Raw genomic sequence first — 24,194 nt, forward strand, 5'->3', positions numbered from 1 at the left:
TAGGTAGTTTCTATAGTAGGGACATGTTCAGCACAGCTTTGTGGGCCAAAGGGCCTGTATTGTGCTGTAGGCTTTCTATGAATTTCAAAGAGCGTCAGTGGGAAGAAGGTAGTGTAGTTGTTTTTACCAAGGAGAACGTACTGAAAGGCCTGAAGGTACATAAGTTACTCGGACCAGAGTTCTGAAAGAGGGAGCTGAAGAGATTGTAGAGACATTAATAATGATTTTTCAAGAATCACCAGATTCTGGCATGTTTCTGGAGGACTGGAAAATTACAAGTGTAGGGGAGGCAAAAGACAGGAAATTGTAGGCCAGTTAGTCTGACTTCAGTGGTTAGTAAGAACTTGGAGTCCATCATAAAGGATGAGGTTTCGGAGTACTTGGAGACACATGTTAAAATAGGCCAAAGTCATCATGGTTTCCTTAAGGGGAAATCTTGCTGTCAAATCAGTTGGAGTTCCTTGAGGAATTAATTGGCAGGAAAAAAAGGCATGAAGGGAAGATAGTGTTAAGGAAGTAGGAAGTCTGCTCGCTTTGGAGAGGGTCCAGAGGATGTTCGCAAGAATGATCCTAGGAATGACAGGGTTACTGTATGAAGAGCATTTGATAGTTTGGGGCCTGCACTTGCTTAAGCTTAGCAGAAAGAGCGGGGAAAATCACATTGAAATCTATTGAATATTGAAAGGCCTGGATAGAGTAGAGAAGGAGAGTCTAGGACCAGAGGGCACGGCCTCATAGTGTAAGGATGTCCCTCCAGAACAGAGATGAGGAAGATTTTCTTTAGCTAGAGTTTAGGGAATCTGTGGAATTCATTGCACAGACTACTGTGAAGGCCAAGTCATTTAGTATATTTGAAGAGAAGGTTGATAAGTTCTCAATTAATAAGGATGTCAAAGGTTACAGAACAAGGCAGGAGAATGAAATCAAGATGGATAATAAATCAGCCATGATGGAATGATGCCACAGACTCAATGGGCCCAATGGCCTAATTCTGTTTTTGCGTCTTATGGTCTAACCCTCTCTGCCATCGAGAACATTACCAAGAGGCGGTGCCTCAATAAGGAGCATCCATCATTAAGGCCTCTCACCATCCTGGACATGCTCTCTTCGCATTATTACCATCAGGAAGGAGGTGCAGGAGCATTCACCCAATGTTTTCAACTTCTTTCCCTCCGTCATCAGATTTCTTATCAGTCCATGAACCCATTAACACTACCTTATTACTTGTCTTTTGTACTACTTCGTTTGTAACAGAGCAATTTTTTTATGTCTTGCACTTTTCTGTTGCCACAAAACAACAAATTTCACAACATATGTCAATGATGTTAAAACAGGTTCTAATTTTGAATGTGATGCCTTTATTCGGAAAGGGCAACAGAGATAAGCCAGCTGTTCATATTATTCAGAACTGAGCAATGAGAATGAGGCAATTCGGTGTAAATAACAGAGGTGGTCGGGGTAAACAATAGGTGGAACAAAAGGAATGTCAATAACAGGGTGAAATAATGTACAACAGTTTGGAGTTTAATTGTCTATTTAATTTTGAGTCAGTTTTACATAATTGCCACCATCATCTGCAGGTTCTCAGTAATGATGAAGGAACAACAATTACACTTTGAAGTCAGGATAATAATTTGTCTAATTTGGTGGGGAACTTGCCAGTGGTACACCATCCTGACCCTACAACCTTTACAGCATTCTACCGTTCTGGGCACTTTGCTGTTTATTATTACCATGTACGCTGCTTACTCTGAGGGCTTCATGTGAGCTGGGAATTTCATTCTACTCTGGTTTTATGACAATAAACTAAACTAATCTAATGCATTTGAATGTTAAGGGTTGGTGCTTAGGTGGCAAATGGGTACAGTGACGTGAATTTTACTGCTATCTGTGGGGTTCTGAACATTGGGCATTGCACAAATATTCCTATTTTTGGCCTTGTGACAGCAGGTCTTTGAGGAAGCAGTTCAAAGGAATAGGAGACTATCAAGAAAAGGGAAGGAGGCAGGCATGCAGTCCTGGAAGCCTCCGAGTGCATCTTGCTCCAGAATTTTTTTTGGGGGGGGGAATGTTCTTCTGGATAGTACAGTCAGAACCAAGTCCATAACCCTTTAGTTCTTCTGCTACATAAAGGTGGAGCAGAAAGAGTCCAAAGGCACTTGTGGTAGGAGAACTGACATTGAGGGGTAACAGAAATATAATTACGTGTTTGTATACACAAATGCAGGATGAATTTTTGCTTCTGGTACCAGGGTGAAAACAGGCAGAGAATGGTTGCAGAGCATTCTAAGGGGTGGGGGGAACAGTCAGAGATCATGGTTCACAGTGATACTAACAACTTCAATTAAAAAAAAGATTTGATGTTTAAGAGCTGTGTAACAGATTAAATGTCAAGACCACTACATTGTAAGCTGCATTATTTTCAAAAAACATGAGGTAACAAGTACAGGGATAGGAAAACAGGCCAGGTGAACAAAGAGTTGCCAGTTCTAGCAAGTTTAAGGTCTTTTCACACAAACAGTCGGCAAGATGTACTTTATGAAGTCCTCCAGTCAGTCACAAGAATTGCAAATCAGGGACGTCAGGTAAAATTTCTATGGGTTCCAGCACATGTAGGGGTGAAGGGGAATGAGAGGGTGGATGAGTTGGCAAAGAGGGCATTAAAGAAAGAGAATGTAGAAATTCACATTAGTATCAGTAAAGCAGAGGTTAAGTGTGTAATCTGGGAAAAAGTCAACCAAATGTGGCAAGAAAGATGGGACAGGGAGGGGAAATGGAGACATTTATATCAAATACAAAAAAGTGTTGCAGGTACGAGGGTAGGTAATGGAAACAGAAGAGAGGAAATTGTGTGGACTAGGTTAAGGCTGGGGCACTATGCATTAAACAAAACATTGAAAATGATAGGGAAACACCAGACAGGATTGTGTGAGGAATGTCAGGAAGAGGAGTCAGTAGAACATGAAATTCTGTGTTGAAGGAAGTATGGGATACAGAGAGAGATGATGAGAATTAAACTAAGGGAGTTGGGGGTGCAGGAATTCACATTAAAAGGGTTGCTAGGCATGGGTGAGAGAGCACAGGTCCGGGTATTATTAGCGTTCTTAACGGGTACAGGGGTTTTTTATAGGATATGACGGATAAACAGGAATAGGGTACTAGGATGGTCAAAGGTGGGAGGGTGAAGTGTAGCTTTGTGTGTGTGTGCGCGCGTGTGTAGGTGTGTGCGCACGCGAGCGAGATTGGGTGAAGGGATTTAGATTATATGTCTAGTGCACATTCCGGAGCAGAATGTGGTGGTAATGCATCATTAATCTGGATGCCAACCGCCGTAAAACAAGACACAGACAAACAGACAGAAGAGTTGAAAAAATGATGTTTTAAAAAACAACTTTATATTCCAGGATCATCAGGACCATTTCTGGGGAATGTGGGAATTGTACAAGCTGAATAGACTGCAACTGAACTAGAACACATCCACATCCTTGTGAAGAGGTAAGCTACAAATGTTGGGAAGGGTTTAAAGTAATTTGGCAGGGGAATGAAGCAGAGTATAGTAGAAGAAGAGTAACAGACATGAGAGGGAGAGGGGGAGGGGGGAGGGGGGAGGGGGGAGGGGGGAGAGGGAGAGGGGGAGGGGGGAGGGGGGAGGGGGGAGGGGGAGGGAGAGGGAGATATATATAGGGGAAGAACTCATTCGTGATTGAGGGGACAGAAAAAGGAAATCACCCAGAGCAAATGAATCTTCACTATTCCTCATGTAGGAGAACTGTGGGTTTTCAGTACTTTCAGAATTGGGACTGAAATGTTTGGACGTGAAAAGAATCAAGGGATAAGGGTTTTGGTGCAGAAATATAAACAAATACAAAACTTTTTTTAAATGCCATTTCTCAAGCAGAACAGTGGCTGCAGACAAAAATTGCTTGAAAACTGCAGGTGGGGCAAGAGGAACAGAGCATTGCAAGCTCTTGTAGGCACACAAGACAGGTGCCTCAGAATATTAAGTTACATTTTAGATGTATCAGGTTTTCAGTGAGGTCAGAATTTTAACAAGCGAGTCAAATAAAATGTACATGTATACAGATGGATGAACATACCTAACCAATTCAAGAAATAGTTAATCTTTCTGGTTTTACATTCTATTAGCATTGATTGTATAAGAAACAAATAGACATGTATCACACATATTAAAACATTACTCTGACAGAAGCAAGAAATTACAAATCAATTGGATACTGGAATGTGTCAGTTCTATAGGAAAGAATTGCCCAGCTATCCAGTTAATCCAGAACTATTCTGGGATAAACACAAACTAGAAAAGACCTCTACAGGAAATGATTGAAAGCAACTGAAATAGATGTGTTCCACTAAATAACATGGTCTCTCTACCTGTATCAGATTGTTAGCAAATCTGACAAAGCAAGGGTTCATAGCCTGCTCCTCCAGAATACTGCTATCACCAGACAAAGAATAGTCAATCCCAGTTAACAGCTGAGTCACTGTTGAAACCCACTCTTCCTTTGAGGATGAAGATGATACATTATTCATCTGTTGAATGGCTTCATTCAGTGCAACTTCAGAACATTCCAAGCACTGCCGATAATCTTTCAGCTTTAGTAAGGAATCCTAATAAAAAGAGAGAGTAAGAAGCTATTCATCAAATCAAGGAAGTATTTTGGGAAACAGTGAAGTGAAAAGAAACAATGAAAAAAAAGTTTCCAAATCGATGTGTTACCCCACAGTTAATACAAATTTAAGAGGAAATTTATATTGCAGGAATAGGATACGTACACTAGTTGGTTCAACGACATCAGTACATTTGCATATCATTGGATATTTTATAAATATTCCATGTATTGATAGGTTTACGTCACTACTATTCATCTACAAACGTTTGTATCTGTAATTCAGAAAATCATTTAATTTCACAACAGTGACATTTTGGAGGCTGCATTTAGGATATTGTTAAAAGAATAAAGATCTCTGCCACAATATCAGCCTTAAAATCGATGATTAACTCTCAGTTAAAATTTAATCAGGATTTTAGTTTCTGATCAAATCCAACGCACTTGACTCAACTCACTGATGCAAAATGGTCAATTTTTCAGAAAGGGATTCAATCTGTTCCTGACAAGCAATCTTTATGTTATTCCCGCCAAATAAACTGACTGATAGTAAACAAACACAGGCCTTGGCTACATACGAGATAGGACACTGGATACAAGCCTGCTTTGAATAATCAAGGTTCACAGCTGAAGTCATTTCCGTGGTGAAGTATTATTAGCTCGTTTTCTATTGAGCAAAGGCCTCTGAAACACCAAAACGCTGAATTGAGACGTCTGGATTACCTGTAGCAGGAGGAGCTGAGCAGGTCGCTCAGGGATGGATGTACCAAATTCTAGGGGCTTTGTTCTACCAATTGCACCAAGGGATAATGTGGGTCGCAAAAGCTTCACAACTTGGTCATATTCACCCATCTCATACAGCCGCTGAACCTCCTCTAGGCTTTGGCACCTCTCAAGTGACTTAAGTTTTTTATCAATCTAGTATGAGAAGGGGCAAGAAAAAAGTGCCATTAGAAACTAAACATTGTCAAACCTGAGAAGCAGATATATTAATCTAACTAATTGACACTGAAAATATGGAAGTATTTCTAGGCTTCGCTGTAAAGAGCATTGTCTACATTAAAATGGATTCACACCAGTAGTTGAAGCTTTTGCAATGGCCATGTTTTCAAGTTACAAGCTTTGTAGCAAGTCATTTAAACAGTTGCTGTTAAAACTTCTTGCAGAGGATGGTAAATCTTTGAAAGTCTCTACCCTAGAGGGTTGTAAGGCTTTATACTGGAGGTATTTATAGAAATAAACCATTTTTAAATGGAAAGAATCAGGGCCTAGAACAGAAGAAGGAAATATGCCTGGATAGATTGGCTGTGATTCTACAGATGAGAGGGCAATTACTCCACAGCTGCTCCTATTTTCTTGTCTTCAGCTCATGTTTGTACATTTACCAGTATAACTAAACTATATAGTTAATAACTATACTAACTACATTAGTCTGGTAACTAAACAAAGTAGAATAAGCTTCTGTACTTGTATTATACAGTACCTATAAAAAGATTCCCCTACCACATGGCTTTCATGTTTATTCTTTTACAGCATTGAATCACAGTGGATATATTTTGGCTTTTTTGGACACTGATCAATAGAAAAGACTTTTTTGTGTCAAAGTGAAAACAAATTTCTACAAATTAGTTTAAACCTATTATAATTTTTAAACATAAAGTAATTGTTTGCATAATTACTCACCGCATTCAAGGCAGTATTTAGCAGATGCTCCTTTGGCACTGTAATTTTTCCCCCATTCTTATTTACAAAACTACTCGAGCTCTGTCAGATTGCATGAGGATCATGAGTGAACAGCCCTTTTCAAGTCCAGCAACAAATTCTCAATTGGTTTGAGGTTTAGACTCTGACTCGGTCACACCAGGACATTAACTTTGTTGTTTTTAAGCCAGTCCTGTGTAGCCTTAGCTTTATGCTTGGAGTCAACGCCTTGCTGGAAAACAAATCTTCTTCTAAGTCACAGTTCTCCTGCAGGCTTTCCTCCAGGATTTCCCTGTACTTTAGACCATAAGACATAGGAGCAGTGTTAGGCCATTTGGCCCATTGAGTCTGCCCCACCATTCAATCATGGCTGACCCTTTTTACCTCCTCAACCCCATTTCCCAGCCTTCTCCCTGTAACCTTTCATGCCATGTCCAATCAAGAATCTACACATATCCTGCACCTTTCTCATTTTTCCCAGAAACGTACATCATTGCTGCTCTGCTGACATCCCTGCCTGCAGCTCCTTCCAATTTACTTTGGCCAAATCCTCTCTCATACCACTGTAATTTCCTTTACTCCACTGAAATACTGCTACATCAGACTTTACTTTCTCCATATCAAATTTCAAGTTGAACTCAATCATATTGTGATCACTGGTTCCAAAGGGTTCTTTTACCTTAAGCTCCCTAACCGCCTCTGGTTCATTACATAACACCAATCCAGTATAGCTGATCCCCTAATAGGCTCAACGACAAACTGCTCTAAAAAGCCATCCCTTAGGCATTCAACAAACTCACTCTCTTGAGATCCATTACCAACCTGATTTTCCCCAATCGACCTGCATGTTAAAATCTCCCATGACTATCATAACATTGACCTTTTAACATGTTTTTTCTATTTTGTCACATTCATTTTACCCTTTACCTTCACAAGCCTTCCAGGGCCTGCTGCAGTAAAGCATCCCCACAGCCATCACATGCTTCACAGTAGGGATAGTGTGTTTTTGATTATGTGAGATGTTTAGCTTACGCCAATCATAGCATTTAGTCTGATGGCCAAAAAGCTCAACTTTGGTTTCATCAAAGCATAGAAATTTCTTCCAGCTGACTTCAGAGTCTCCCACATGCCTTCCCGCAAACTCTAGCTGTGAATACATGTGAGTTTTTTTTTAAACAGTGGCTTTTTCTTTGCCACTCTCCCATAAAGCTGCAACTGGTGAAGCACCCGGGCAACAGTAGTTTTATGCGTCTCAGCCACTGAAGCTATTAACTCCTCCAGAGTTGTCAGAGGTTTCTTGGTGCCCTCCCTCACTAGCCCCATTCTTGCAAGATCACTCAGTTTTTGAGGACAGCCTGCTCAAGGCAGATTTACAGCTGCGCCATATCCTTTCCATTTCTTGATGATTGTCTTAACTGTTCTCCAAGGGATATTCAGTGACTTACAAATTTTCTTGTATCCATCTCCTGACTTGTGCTTTTCAATAACCTTTTCACAGAGTTGCTTGGAGTGCTCTTTTGGCTTCATGGTGTAGTTTTTGCCAGGATACTGACTCACGAGCAGTTGGACCTTCCAAATACAGGTGTATTTTTACTACAATCAATTGAAATACCCTAACTGCACAGAGGTCTCCATTTCTCATTGTTACCATCAGATAGGAGTACACAAGTCTGAAGGCACACACTCAGGAACAGCTGCTACCCCTCTGCCATCTGATTCCTAAATGGACATTGAACCCGTGAACACTACCCGCCTTTTTTATATGTATGATTTATGTTTTTGCGCCATTTTTAATCTACTCAATATATGTATACTGTAATTTATTTATTCTTCTACATTATGTATTGCATTGAACTGCTGCTAAGTTAACAAATTTCACAACATATGCCAGTGATAATAAACCTGATATGTGACTTCTAAAATGAATACTTATGCAATCAATTCTTTGTTTTGTATTTGTAATTAATTTAGATCATTTTGTAGAGATCTGTTTTCACTTTGACACAAAATAGTCTTTCTCTGTTGAAAAAAGCCGTATTAAATCCACAGTGATTCAATGTTGCAAAGCAATAAAACATGAAAACTTCCAAGGAGGGGTGAATACTTTTTAAGGGCATTGTATGAACAGTAACGTGTTGAAATATCTGTTACCTCAAGGCAATATATTTCACAAAGCAACAAATGAAAATATTAAAAGCCAAAATCAATACATTTAATTTTCTATGGTGTGCAGTACAAAAATGCACACAGTATACTGCAATCTAGTCGTGAAAGGCTTCCTCATCTAACAACAGTAATTCCAGTATCAGCTTGTAATAGGATAATTCCTGGGGATGGAAGTATATTGTATGGATTAGATAAGAGAACAGGGTAGGGATATATAGATACATACATAGACACACACACACACACACACAAGAATGAATAAATGTTGGGTACAGGTTTGCTTTTGGCAGCTGTAGAGAGATTCATACAATCGATGCTGGGTTGTTGAATTACCAAGCTATTGATGGGAAATTAAAGGATAGCAAGTATGTGCCTCCACTCAGAATCAAAGTACTTTGAGTTCAGACATTACTGACTGCTGGTCCTTTACAACTTTACTTGATCTCATTGTTGCATCCAGTATAAGAAATAGACTGAATTAAATACTAAGGAAAAGTGAGATCTCCCTTTAACACCCATTTCAATTCTACTTTGCATTCCCATTCCAACATCCAAGTCCATGGCCTCCTCTACCACATCGTTCAGTTTGGAGGAGCAACATCTTATATTCCATCTGGGTGGCCTCCAACCTGATGGCACGAACATCGATTTCTCAAACTTCCGGTAACTGCACCCGCATCCGTTTCACCATTCCCCATTCCTGTTTCCCTCTCTCACCTCACTCCTTACCTGCCCACCACCTCCCTCTGTTGTTCCTTCCCCTTCCCTTTCTTCCATGGTCTTCTACACTCTCCCATCAGATTCCCCCTTTCCCAGCCCTTTATCTCTTTCACCAACCAACTTCCCAGCTCTTACTTCAGCCCTCCCCCTTCTCTGTATCACCTGTCACCTGGTACTCCTCCCCCCACCACTATTTTCTTTACTCTTGACTTCTCATCATTTTTCCAGTCCTAATGAAGGGTCCTGGCCCAAACAGTCGATACTGCCTGGCTTGCTAGGCTGCTCCAGCATTTTGTGTATTGCCTAAATACTAAGTACCTTCATTTTAAAAATAATTTCAGGTATAATTTCAGTCTAAAAATTTAACTGATTTAAATTTGGTATGATAATGCAAAGCTTTCCCCGGCAAAGTTACAGCAAAGATATTTTCCTTTTTCTATTTTTATCTCCCTAGGAACCAACAAAATGAATGATATGGGCAGATGATTTAACAAGTTCATTCCATCAAAGGATATGATTAATTCTACAGTCCTGAAATCTAGATAAACACACACAAAATGCTGGAGGAACTCAGTGGGTCATGAAGCATCAATGGAGGGAAATGAACAATGTGTCAGGCCAAGACCCTTCCTCAGGACTTGACAGTCCTGCTGATTCGAATTTGATAAATGAAAGAAACAGGTATATGCGTGTATTTCTCCACATCAAATTACCAGTAACAGATCCAATAAAGATAATTGTTGAGGGTAGTGGGGAGAACAGGAAGAAAACATCAGTACCACATAGCTAGCAGGTGCCTCAGGTTTGGCAATAGCACAATGCTTATAGACAAGGCGAAGGCGAAAAGTAAACTGCACATTTGCTTAGAAGTGATGTTCAATACATGAATTCCTAAAGAGCAATGGTAAGTTAACACACCAACAAACACAACTAATTGTATAAAAATCAACTGTCAACTCATTTGATATTGTTACTCAAGTTTTCATTACAGAAAGAAAGACTTTGTACCTCTTCCAGCGATATGGCAGAATCCACATGTAAATTCGGCAGTCTGATAGTGAAACCATCACCACTCCTGCTGCTCATCTTAATTCCCAATGAACTGCAAAACAAACTAGTGCAGATATCATAGCTCTCCAGAGCTTGTTCCATATCACCCTGTGAAATGATACGTTGAAACTTCAAACTGGTGGCTTTGATTCTTACTCAAACTATTGAAAAACACTTTGCTCCATGAACAATTTCATAATACATGCCTGCTCACAATTTTATATTATTACAACAGCTAACAGGCTTGTAAGTTGCACTATACTGGTCTATATAATATCTGATCCATCATGACAGAAATGTTTAAAAATTCTGAACTGCACAGTATACACCTATTGGCCACTTCATCAGGTAGCTCCTGTACCTAATGAAGAGACCACTGACTGCATGTTCAAATTCTTCTGCTACTGCAGCCATTGCCTACAAGTTGACAAGTTGTGAGTTCAGAGATGCTCTTCTGCATACCATTGTTGTAATGCATGGTTATTTGAGTTACTGCCCTCTTCCTGTCAGCTTGAACCAGTCTGACCATTCTCCCCTGACCTCTCTCATTAACAAAGCATTTTCACGCACAGAACTGCCGCTCACTGGATTTACTTTTGTTTTTCACACCATTCTCTGTAAACTCTAGAGACTGCTGTGTGTGAAAATCCCAGGATCTAAACAGTTTCTGAGATGCTCAAACCACCCTGTCTGGCACCAACATTCATTCCACGGGCAAAGTCCCTTAGATCCCATGTATTCCCCATTCTGATGTATGATATGAACACTTACAGAACTTCTTGACCATGCCTGCATGTTTTTATGCATTGAGTTGCTGCCACATGATTGGTTGATTAGATACTTGCATTAACAAGATGTACAACTGTACTTAACAAAGTGACCACTGAGTGTACAGGATAAAGACAATTTGCACTACTGATTCTTTCAAGTGGACTGAAATGTGTAACCTTGCATGATACATAGAATAGAATAGTACTGGATTGACACTTGACTTTCAAGAAACATAGAATTCAAACCCAATAAAAACAAGATGATACAAATTGGGGGCTCCAATACAGATGGGACATATACTATAAATGTTACAACAAACAGGATGCTGATTTCAGTCCAGATTGAAGGAAGTTTAAAATATCCTACAAAATAGAAAAATCAAGGATTCATATTCCTGAGTGCAGAAATTTCAATTTAAATCACTCTTAAACAGCATTAAATTACAACTGTGATTCACTAGTTCTCGCCTTCAGCTAGAAGAAAACAGCTCTTAATATCTACACTGTTAAATTCTGCAGGTTTCAATCAGACCAATTTTCCAGAGAATATAGGCCCATTCTACTTTTAAATTTCTTCAATGGCCAGTCCTATCATCATAGAATGAATCTAGTGAACCTTTACTGTATCCTCAGCACAATAACTATATCCTTCCTTACAAGTGGCAACAACAAAAACCCACATTGGCACATGAACCAACCCTTCTGTAATTATTATTTGCCTTCACAAATCCTGATTCGGGTTTAATTCGGAGAAGGAAGTCTGAAAATCGGAGCAGGAGTGCGGAGGAAGCCTTTTTGAATTTTTCGGGTTTTTCTTTGATCGACGTTCAGAGAGGCAGGACTGCGCAGGCGTGTGACGTCAGGGAGTGAAGCGCGGAAGATTTAAATGAACTGAGCCTTATACAGCAGGCAGTGTAGTTTCGGGCTGCAGAGTGAGCCGGGAGCAGAGTGAAGGCTTAAGGGCTTTGGCTCAACGGGCTTAGGCAGAAACGGGCGAGGCGAGGAAGGTTTGGTATTCATTTTTTGTTGTTATTTGAGGAGAGGGGGAAGTATGAGTGTGAGGGCAGCTTGTTGTTCTCAGTGCCGGATGTGAGAGGTCGTGGCGTCTCCCAGCCTCCCGGACGTCCACATCTGCGCCAGGTGTGTCGAGATGCAGCTCCTAAGAGACCGCGTTAGGGAACTGGAGCTGCAGCTCAATGGCCTTCGTCTGGTCAGGCAGAATGAGTAGTTGATAGAGAGGAGTTACAGGCAGGTGGTCACACCAGGGCCACGGGAGGCAGACAAGTGGGTCACAGTTAGGAAGGGGAATAGGAAGAATCAGGTAATAGAGAGTACCCCTGTGGCTGTGCTCCTTGACAATAGGTACTCCTGTTTGTGAGTACTGTTGGGGGGGACAGCACACCTGGGGGAAGCAACAATGGCTGAGCCTCCGGCACAGAGTCCGGCCATGTAGCTAAGAAGGGTAGGGAAAGGAAGAGGAGGGCAGTAGTAATAGGGAACTCGATAGTTAGGGGGTCAGATAGATGATTCTGTGGATGCAGTCCGGAGACCCAGATGGTAGTTTGCCTCCCTGGTCTGGGATGTTTCTGATCGCATCCAAGAGATCCTGAAGTGGGAGGGAGAGGAGCCAGAGATCGTGGTACATATAGGTACCAATGACATAGGTTGGAAAAGGGGAGAGGTCCTGAAAGAAGAATATAGGGAGTTAGGAAGGGAGTTGAGAAAAAGGACCGCAAAGGTAGTAATCTCGGAATTACTGCCTGTGCCAGGCTACAGTGAGAGTGGGAATGCAATGAGGTGGAGGATAATTGCGTGGCTGAGGGATTGGAGCAGGGGTCAGGGATTCAAGTTTTTGGATCATTGGAACCTACTTTGGTGGAGGCGTGACCTGTACAAAAAGGACGGGTTACGCTTGAATCCTAGGGGAACCAATATCCTGGCGGGGAGATTTGCGAGGGCTACTGAGGTGACTTTAAACTAGAATGGTTGGGGGGAAGGAATCAAATTAAAGAGACTAGGAGAGAGGAGGCTAGTTCACAAATAGAGAAAGCAGGTAGACAGTTTGATCAGAAGCACTCAGACCAAAAATGTAGGGGACAAGGAAGAAAATGGAGCAAACAACTTTGTTATCTTTAAGGATAAACAGAGAGTAGGATGTGGACAGTTTCTTAAATGCATCTATTTTAATGCTAGGAGCATTGTAAGAAAGGTGGATGAGCTTAGAGCATGGATTGATACCTGGAAATATGATATTGTAGCTATTAGTGAAACGTGGTTGCAGGAGGGGTGTGATTGGCAACTAAGTATTCCAGGATTTTGTTGCTTCAGGTGTGATAGAATAGGAGGGGCAAGAGGGGGAGGTGTTGCATTGCTTGTCAAAGAAAAGATTACAGCGGTGCTCTGGCAGGATAGATTAGTGGACTCGTCCAGGGAGGCTACTTGGGTGGAATTGAGGAATAGGAAAGGTGTAGTGACGCTTATAGGGGTGTATTATAGACCACCTAATGGGGACTGAGAACTGGAGGAGCAAATTTGTAAGGAGATAGCAGATATTTGTAGTAAACACAAGGTTGTGATTGTGGGAGATTTTAATTTTCCACACATACACTGGGAAGCCCATACTGTAAAAGGGCTGGATGGTTTGGAGTTTGTCAAATGTGTGCAAGATAGTTTTTTGGAGCAATACATAGAGCTACCAACTAGAGAAGGGGCAGTGTTGGATCTCCTGTTAGGGAATAAGATAGGGCAGGTGACGGAGGTATGTGTTGGGGAGCACTTCGGGTCCAGTGATCACAATACCATTAGTTTCAGTGTAATTATGGAGAAGGATAGGACTGGACCCAGGGTTGAGATTTTTGATTGGAGAAAGGCTAACTTTGAGGAGTTGCGAAAGGATTTAGAAGGAGTGGATTGGGACAATTTGTTTTATGGGAAGGAGGTAATAGAGAAATGGAGGTCACTTAAAGGTGAAATTTTGAGGGTGCAGGATCTTTATGTTCCTGTTAGGTTGAAAGGAAAGGTTAAAAGTTTGAGAGAGCCATGGTTTTCAAGGGATATTGGAAACTTGGTTCGGAAAAAGAGAGGGATCTTCAATAAATATAGGCAGCTTGGAGTTAATGAGGTGCTCGAGGAATATAAAGAATGTAAAAAGAATCTTAAGAAAGAAATTAGAAAAGCTAAAAGAAGATACGAGGCTGCTTTGGCAAGTAAGATGAAAATAAATCCGAAGGGTTTCTACAGTTATGTTAATAGCAAAAGGATAGTGAGGGATAAAATTGGTCCCTTAGAGAATCAGAGTGGACGGCTATGTGCGGAGCCAAAAGAGATGGAGGAGGTTTTGAACAATTTCTTTTCTTCAGTACTCACTAAGGAGAAGGATATTGAATTGTGTAAGGTAAACAAGAAGGGTAGTTATGGAAAGTATGACGATTGTGTAAGGTAAACAAGAAGGGTAGTTATGGAAAGTATGACGATTAAAGAAGAGGAAGTACTGGCACTTTTAAGGAATATAAAAGTGGATAAGTCTCCGGGTCCAGACAAGATATTCCATAGGACCTTGAGGGAAGTTAGTGTGGAAATAGCAGGGGCTCTGATAGAAATATTTCAAATGTCATTAGAACGGGGATGGTGCTGGAGGATTAGTGTATTGCACATGTTGTTCCATTGTTTCAAAAGGGTTCTAAGAGTAAACCTGGCAATTATCGGCCTGTGAGTTTGACGTCAGTGGTGGGTAAATTGATGGAAAGTATTCTCAGAGATGGTATATATAATTATCTGGATAGACAGGGTCTGATTAGGAACAGTCAACATGGATTTGTGCGTGGAAGGTCATGTTTGACAAATCTTACTGAATTTTTTGATGAGGTTACTAAGAAAGTTGACGAGGGTAAAGCTGTGGATGTTGTCTATATGAACTTCAGTAAGGTCTTTGACAAGGTTCCACACAGAGGGTTAGTTAGGAAGGTTCAATCGTTAGGTATTAATATCGATGTAGTAAAATGGATTCAGCAGTGGCTGGATGGGAGACCCCAGAGAGTAGTGGTGGATAACTGTGTGTCAGATTGGAGGATGGTGTGTAGCAGTGTGCCTCAGGGATCTGTATTGGGTCCAATGTTGTTTGTCATATATATTAATGATCTGGATGATGGGGTGGTTAATTGGATTAGTAAGTATGCAGATGATACTAAGATAGGTGGCGTTGTGGATAATGAAGTAGGTTTTCAAAGCTTGCAGAGAGATTTAGGCCAGTTAGAAGAGTGGGCTGAAAGAAGGCAGATGGAGTTTAATGCTGAAAAGTGTAAGGCGCTACATTTTGGTAGGACTAATCAAAATAGGAGATACATGGTAAATGGTAGGGCATTGAAGAATGCAGTAGAACAGAGGGATCTAGGAATAATGGTGCATAGTTCCCTGAAGGTGGAATCTCATATGGATAGAGTGGTGAAGAAAGCTTTGGTTTGCTGGCCTTTATAAATCAGAGCATTGAGTATAGGAGTTGGATGTAATGTTGAAATTGTAAAAGTTCAAATTTGGAGTATTGTGTACAGTTCTGGTCACCGAATTATAGGAAAGATGTCAATAAAATTGAGAGTGTACAGGGGAGGTTTACTAAAATGTTGCCTGGGTTTCATCTCCTAAGTTACAGAGAAAGGTTGAACAAGTTAGGTCTTTATTCTTTGAAGCGTAGAACATTGAGGGGGTACTTGATTGAGCTGTTTAAAATTATGAGGGGGATTGATAGAGTTGACGTGGATAGGCTTTTTCCATTGAGAACGGGGGAGATTCAAACAAGAGGACATGAGTTGAGAGTTAAAGGGCAAAAGTTTAGGGGCAACATGAGGGGGAACTTCTTTACTCAGCGAGTGGTAGCTGTGTGGAACGAGCTTCCAGCAGAAGTGGTTGAGGCAGGTTCGATGTTGTCATTTAAAGTTCAATTGGATAGATATATGGACAGGAAAGGAATGGAGGGTTATGGGCTGAGTGCAGGTCGGTGGGACGAGGTGAGAGTAAGAGTTCGGCAAGGACTAGAAGGGCCGAGATGGCCTGTTTCCGTGCTGTAATTGTTATATGGTTATGGTTAATTGGTTGCTGTACCTGGATGCTGACTTTCTGTGAATCTTGTACAATGATACCAAGATTTATGCATTTAGAGAAAACTGTGCAGAATAGGCCCTTCGAACTACACCACCCAGCAACCCTGACTTAACCCTAACCTAATCACAGGACAATATACAACGACAAGATAGGGCTCATCAGCTATGTTTGGCAGCTTATCTAGGAGAAGGAAAACTCTAATCACAAACCTCCACTGCCTTACAGCTATACTCACCCATATTGAAGATTTTGGAAGTAAACGCTGAGGAAAAATCCAGAGCTGGAGTCCCTAAAGCAGTCCTGTGTTGAGTTCAACGCTGACTGGCAACTTTTGCCATGCGAATAGTGTCAACGGTATTAGTCTCTACCATTCTGTTGGATTCACTAGCTGTGTGGAGAGGGGGAGCCATTATCGTACTACCCTGATTTGTGTACGAGCTGGCATAACACATAGGACACAATATCCATGGTTGACCTCGACCAATGGAGCATCTCCAAGTGAGCTAAGGGAAGTAGAGAGATCTCTCCAACCTAAATCTGTCTTTGGCTTGTTCCTATTGAGACTGCCAACCCCACCCATTAGAAATCTGGACTCAGACTGCCCGGGTTTATTTTTAAGGAGAAAATGGTTCGTCGTCATCTAGGCAGTACTGCCCACTTTCCCTTCACTTAGTAGAACTTTCAAGGTGAACCTGGTACAATTACAGAAATAACCTCCCAATGTCTCTTCGGTGAGCCGAGAATCAGAAAACTGGATATCAGTGTATTCCCCTTTCAAGCAACAGTATTGACCAGAAAATACAAACCTGCAATGCCATGAAGCGGGCTTTCAACCAGTACACTTGAACAACAAATACCAGCCAGTCATTCTCGAACAGATCCCTCTGCGAGGAAGTGAAGGCCAGTTGAATTAGATCCCCCAAATAATGGCTTCCCGGAAAATCAGGACCCAATTGCGCTGCGGTGTTGCTGGAGGTACATTTCCGAGGGGAAACTGAAGGGGGAGGGGGGAGAAAGATCAGGATTTCATGTCAATTAGAATAGATTCCTGATGTGTCACGTGGGAAGAAATTCTTCAAAATATCACATTCACAAGGACCAAGACAATAATCACACCTGCCTGATTGAAACTGCTCACTTTAAATGAAGCACATCAGAACTTCACACAGGGCAAGTTCCCTCTGCAGATTATAAATGCAACATCATGACTTCAGTCAGAAAATCCAGGAACTGAAATCTGTGATGCCAGTAAATTACTATTTACAATTTACATTAACTATTTTCTGTCCTCCAATCAATTCCATCATACAACAAACTCCAAAACAAAATTCCACAACAATCCAAAGATCTTTCGCCCACCTTTCTTTTACGATACTACAGAAGTTTACTTATTCACAAAATACAACCATCAGGGATTTACAACACTTAATAATTTCAAATTAAAATATGGTTACTACCACAGATTTAGTACCCCTTATCTGAAATGGTTGGGGCCAGAAGAACTTTGAATTTTGGAATATATAATGATGGGATCACCATCATTTCCAACTCTGAATTTATGTGCTACTAGTAAGCAGTCTTTGCCTTACGCTTGTTCATCACACATATGTACTTAACTATGATATACCATTAATATAATGAAAAAAAATGCGTGCAGGGTCTTCTTCTTCAGTTGTCCATCGGAATCCGATGATGACGTCCACTCCTTTAACGATGAGATCCTTGATGACTATACAGTCCTATCCTGGACCCACAAGCTCTATTGCAGGTGGGACACGTATATGTAGTAGTCGTGGCAACCATGGCTGCATTTCTCCTGGCTCTCGTCTGCTGTCTTCTGGTTGTTCTTTCCATCTCCAGAATACGAACCCCATCCCTACACAGCTGTCGCCAAGTGGTACGGTCAGCAGCAACATCCTCCAGGTCCTTGATTCTAATCTTGCATTTCCTTAAAGCATTCTTCATCTGATCCTTAAAGCGCTTCTTTGGCCCTCTAGCTGAGCGTTGACCATGATGTAGCTAGCCATATAACACTCTGCGGGGTAGCCAACAGTGCAGGGCAACAAAAGCAGCACAGCAGCATCGGGAGAATACCTGAATCAGCAGGCTTTCAGTCTTCACCTACAATGTTCAGATTAAAAGACGACAGGACACAGTACTTGTAGTTTACATTTTTTTGGGTTTTATGTAAGGTATAAAATCAGTGTTGTAGACTTGTTCCGGTGTTTCATCAGTGGCTCTTTAAAAATTTAATACCATAATGTAATGTATAAAAACAATTAGCATCATAGACTTGTTCTAGTGCTAGATTCTTGTGATTAGCAGACGCTTTGAAAAAATTAGTGTTTTCTGAAATTTTACCAACCAGCTTGCTGAATATTCACAATTACTTTCGATTTTCAGTCCATTGGGATAGATTTTTTGTTTGTTTTAAGATCAGCATATGTTCACCCTGACGATGATGATACATGATTGAGATCTTCATTTTTCACTTTATGCAGTATTTATTTTTCATTAACTTCTGTTCATTACATACATGAGCTCACTTCTCAGAACTGTCTGTGGTGATGCGCATCACCTGGGAACCTTTCTAGTGTACTGTGAAATTTTCCATTTCTGACATCATATCAGCAATCAAAAAAAAAATTGGATTTCGGAGGTTTTCGGATTTCAGAATTTCAAATAAAGGGTACTCAACCTGTACCTATAAAGCATTCAATTCCCTAGGGGCCTACCGTTCCCGGAATTCCCTCACTCTCCATCTGCACTCTGGAAGTTGCTTCACCTACTGTGCAGATGTCGATGTCCCTGAGGGAAAACAGCAGCAGGACACAAACCCTCAGCAAGCATCTTCCCAAAGGATTGCCTTCATTTCTAATTGCTTCAATATTTAATATCAGAGATATGTCTGCCACAATACTAATAAAATTAGTCTGTCATGACACAGTTAAAAAGCTTTAGTGAGATGACCATTCTCACAGCAGATCCAGTTGTAATGTCTGAATAGTTCCAGAAATACCAGTGCCCTTTGTAGCAGTCACACCTTTCAGTTTCTTGCACACTTCCAATCCGGAAGAATCCACAATGACTGCATTCCACCCCACCAGCCATGCAGGATCCTTCCATGGAGAGTTGTAGTACCACAACTAACACCAATACACTTGGAGCAGAGTTTCTGTCAGATTATCTGATGAAGATTATGGCCCAGGCTAAAATAAGTATCAACTTCATCTGCAAACTCTACCTAGGACACCAACATAGCCTCTACTTTCTTACTGATGTACGTCAAGTACTGTACTCTGCTTTCATCAGTGTGTATCCTGAAAAATCCACGGAGATGCAGTTGGACGTGGTTAAGGTCTATCACTCAGTTAAGTAGCACTCAGGGCTCTGGAGCATTCTCCCACCCTGAAACCATTTCAGATTCTGTGCTCCACAAAAAGACTAGGTAAACCATTTATAAACCACAGAAGCCAAACTTTCAGGATAGGTGCATGGACTGGAAAGGCTTAGAAGATTATGGATCAAACACAGTCAAGTGGGACCATGAATGGGTTATCTTTGTGAACATGGACCATTCGGGCTAAAGAGTCTGTTTCCATGCTATATGATACGACCTTGACTTAATATTCAAACACCACTATGATAGAAACATAGAAAACATACAGCACAATACAGGCCCTTCGGCCCACAATGCTGTGCCTAACATGTACTTACTTTAGAAATTATCTAGGATTACCCGCTATTTTTCTAAGCTCCACGTACCTATCCAGGAGTCTTTTAAAAGACCCTACTGTATCAGCCTCCACCACCGTCACCAGCAGCCCATTCCACGCACTCACCACACTCTCAATAAAAAACTTCCCCTGACATCGCCTCTGTACCTACTTCCAGGTACCTTAAAACTGTGCCCTCTCATGTTAACTATTTCAGCCCTGAAAAAAAGCCTATGACTATCCACACGATCAATGCCTCTCATCTTATACACCCCTATCAGGTCACCTCTCATCCTCCGTCACTCCAAGGAGAAAAGGCCGAGTTCACTCAACCTATTCTCATAAGGCATGCTACCCAATCCAGGCAACATCCTTGTAAATCTCCCCTGCACCCTTTCTATAGTTTCCACATCCTTCCTGTGGTGATGTGACCAGAACTGAGCACAGCACTCCAAGTAGGGTCTGATCAGGGTCCTATATAGTTGCAACATTACCTCTCGGCTCTTAAACCCAATCCCATGATTGATGAAAGCTAATGCACCATATGCCTTCTTAACCACAGAGTCAAACAGCGCAGTAGCTTTGAGTGTCCTATGGACTCGGATCCCAAGACCCCTCTGATCCTTCACACTGCCAGGAGTCTTACATTTAATACTATATTCTGCCATCATATTTGACCTACCAAAATGAATCACTTCACACTTACCTGGGTTGAACTCCATCTGCCACTTCTCAGCCCAGTTTTGCATCCTATCGACGTCCTGTTGTAACCTCTGACAGCCCTCCACACTATCCACAACATCTCCAATCTTTGTGTCATCAGCAAATTTACAAACCCATCCCTCCACTTCCTCATCCAGGTCATTTATAAAAATCACAAAGCGAAGGCGTCCAGAACAGATTCCTGAGGTACACCACTGGTGACCGACCTCCATGCAGAATATGACCCATCTACAACCGCTCTTTGCCTTCTGTGGGCAAGCCAATCCTGGATCCAAAAAGCAAGATCCCCTTGGATCCCATCCTCCTTACTTTCTCAATAAGCCTTATATGGGGTACCTTATCAAATTCCTTGCTGAAATCCATGTACACTACATCTACGGCTCTTCCTTCATCAATGTGTTTAGTCACAGCCTCAAAAAATTCAATCAGGCTTGTAAGGCATGACCTTCATTTGACAAAGTCATGCTGACTATTCTTAATCATATTATGCCTCTCAAATGTTCATAAATCCTGCCTCTCAGGATCTTTTCCATCAACTTACCAACCACTGAAATAAGACTCACTGGTCTATAACTTCCTGGGCTATCTCTACTCCCTTTCTTGAATAAGGAAACAACATCTGCAACCCTCCAGTCCTCCAGAACCTCTCCCATCCACATTGATGATGCAAAGATCATTGCCAGAGGCTCAGAACTCTCTTCCCTCACCTCCCACAGTTGCCTGGGGCACATCTCGACCGGTCCTGGAGACTTATCCAACTTGATGCTTTCCAAAAGCTCCAGCACATCCTCTTTCTTAATATCTATATGTTCAAGCTTTTCAATCAGTTGTAAATTATTCCTACAATCGCCAAGATCCTTTTCTGTAGTGAATACTGAAGCAAAGTATTCATTAAGTACCTCTGCGATCTCCTCCAGTTCCATACACACTTTTCCACTGTCACACTTGATAGGTCCTATTCTCTAATATCTTATCCTCTTACTCTTCACATACTTGTAGAATGCTTTGAGGTTTTTCTTAATCCTGTCCGTTAAGGCCTTCTCATGGGCCCTTCTGGTTCTCCTAATTTCATTCCTAAGCTCCTTCCTGCTAGCCTTATAATCTTCTAGATCTCTATCATTACCTAGCTTTTCGAACCTTTCGTAAGCTTTTCTATTCTTCTTGACTAGATTTTCAACAGCCTTTGTAAACCACAGTTCCTGAACCCTACCATCAGGGTCTGATGGTACCCTGTCTCATTGGAACGTACCTATGCAGAACACCACACAAATATCCCCGAACGTTTGCCACATTTCTGCCATACATTTCCCTGAGAACATCTGTTCACAATTTATGCATCCAAATTCCTGCCTGATAGCTTCATATGTCCCCTTACTCCAATTAAACGCTTTCCTAACTTGCCTGTTCCTATCCCTCTCCAATGCTATGGTAAAGGAGATAGAATTGTGATCACTATCTCCAAAATGCTCTCCCACTGAGAGACCCGAGAGACCAGATAGGCTTATTTACATATCTTGTAGGCTTATCTACATATCGTGTCAGGAAACCTTCCTACACACCTCCAAACTCCACCCCATCTGAACCCCTTGCTCTAGGGAGATGCCAATCAATATTTGGAAATTAAAATGTCCCACCACAACAACCCTGTTATTATTACACCTTTCCAAAATCTGTCTCCTTATCTCTCCTCGATGTCCCTGTTACTATTGGGTGGTCTATAAAAAACCCCCAGTAGTGTTATTGACCCCTTCCTGTTCCTAACTTCCACCCACAGAGAGTCAGTAGACAATCCCTCTATGACTTCCTCCTTTTCTGCAGCCGTGACACTATCTCTGATCAGCAGTGCCACGACCCCACCTCTTTTGCTTCCCTCCCTGTCCTTTCTGAAACATCTAAGCCTGGTACTCTAAGTAACCATTCCTGCCCCTCAGCCATCCAAGTCTCTGTAATGGCCACAACATCACAGCTCCAAGTACTGATCCACACTCTAAGCTCATCTGCTTTGTTCATGACGCTTCTTGCATTAAAATAGACACATCTCAAACCATTGGTCTGAGTGTATCCCTTCTCTATCACCTGCCTACCTCCCTGTCACACAGTCTCCAAGCTTTCTTTATTTGTGAGCCAACCGCCCCTTCCTCCGTCTCTTCAGTTCAGTTCCCACCCCCCAGCAATTCTAGTTAAACTCTCCCATATAGCGTTAGCAAACTTCCCTGCCAAAATTTTGGCCCCCTCGGATTCAAGTGCAACCTGTCCTTTTTGTACAGATCACGCCTGTCCCAGAAGAGGTCCCAATGATCCAGAAATCTGAATTCCTGCCCCCTGCTCCAATCCCTCAGCCACACATTCATCCTCCACCTCACTCTATTCCTATACTCACTGTCGCGTGGCACAGGCAGTAATCCCGAGATTACTAGCTTTAGGGTCCTGCTTCTCAACTTCCTTCCAAACTCCCTGTAGTCTGTTTTCAGGGCCTCCTCCCTTTCCCACCTATGACGTTGGTACCAATATGTACCACGACCTCTGGCTGTTCACCTTCCCACTTCAGGATATCATGGACACGATCAGAAACATCCCGGACCCTGGCACCTGGGAGGCAAACTACCATCCGTGTTTCTTTCCTGCATCCACAGAATCACCTCTCTGAACCCCTAACTATAGAGTCCCCTATTACTGCTGCCTTCTTCCTTTCCCTACCCTTCTGAGCCACAGGGCCAGACTCTGTGCCAGAGCCGTGGCCACTGTTGCTTCCCCCAGGTAGGTCATCCTCCCAACAGTACTCAAACAGGAGTACTTATTGTTAAGGGGGACAGCCACAGGGATACTCTCTAGTATCTGACTCTTGCCCTTCCCTCTCCTGACTGTTAACCACTCATCTGTCTCCCTATAGCTCCACTCTATCACCTCCTCACTTTCTCTGGCCAGACGAAGGCCATCGAGCTGCAGCTCCAGTTCCCTAACCCGGTCCCTAGCTGCAGTTCGACGTATCTGGCACAGGTGTGGCTATCCGGGAGACTGGGAGTCTCCTGGACATCCCACATCTCACACCCAGTACAGAACACTGGCCTCACAGATATACTTCCTGTTTCTATTCCCTACAGGTAACTTACCTCGCCTTGACCCATTATCGCAGGCCGAATGAGCCAAAGCCCTACCACTCTGCCTCAGATCACTCCATCAATGATTGCTCCACTAGGCAGTGTCTCCCTTTTATCCCTGAACCTTTCCTGCCATCTAACTCATGATTGGTGTTGCAGTTATAGCTGCTGATAGGTAATGTACAATGGACAAATGTTCTCGAAGCTCCCTTTTTAAATAACAGCCGCCGACCTACGTGAAATCCCTCCACGTGCTTTCTAGGACTTTCTGTTCCACCTTCTCTTTCTGCAGCTGCGAGAATAAATGTTGTCTGAAACAAGGAAATCATTCCCACTGACCCACTGTCAGCCTTGAAGAATATTGGCTGGCTCTGAATGGAATTTGAATACACAAAGTGGTAATTTAACACCAAGAGAAAATCCCTATCTTGACCATGATGACAATCGGATAGAACAAACAATAAACCATTACCTCACATCCTGCCCAAGATATACATTTCATAATGACATCTTTAAAATAAGTCCCTTCTC

The 24,194-nt window shown here is 41.9% G+C and overlaps 1 protein-coding gene across 3 annotated transcripts in view; it reads right to left on the reverse strand.

Moving 5' to 3' along the window:
* The window catches only part of cabin1 (calcineurin binding protein 1), a 667,425-nt gene that overhangs the window by 529,398 nt on the left and 113,833 nt on the right, over positions 1-24,194 (reverse strand). For all 3 annotated transcript variants that reach the window (XM_072243543.1, XM_072243541.1, XM_072243544.1), the window contains exons 13-16: positions 16,933-17,120; positions 10,221-10,370; positions 5,349-5,543; positions 4,390-4,626 (exon numbers count right to left, since the gene is read on the reverse strand). In XM_072243543.1, coding sequence (XP_072099644.1) covers positions 4,390-4,626; positions 5,349-5,543; positions 10,221-10,370; positions 16,933-17,120 — 770 coding nt within the window. The remainder of the gene's footprint in view (positions 1-4,389; positions 4,627-5,348; positions 5,544-10,220; positions 10,371-16,932; positions 17,121-24,194) is intronic.

The sequence above is a fragment of the Mobula birostris genome, chromosome 25, assembly GCF_030028105.1.
Source record: "Mobula birostris isolate sMobBir1 chromosome 25, sMobBir1.hap1, whole genome shotgun sequence".
Taxonomy (NCBI): domain Eukaryota; kingdom Metazoa; phylum Chordata; class Chondrichthyes; order Myliobatiformes; family Myliobatidae; genus Mobula; species Mobula birostris.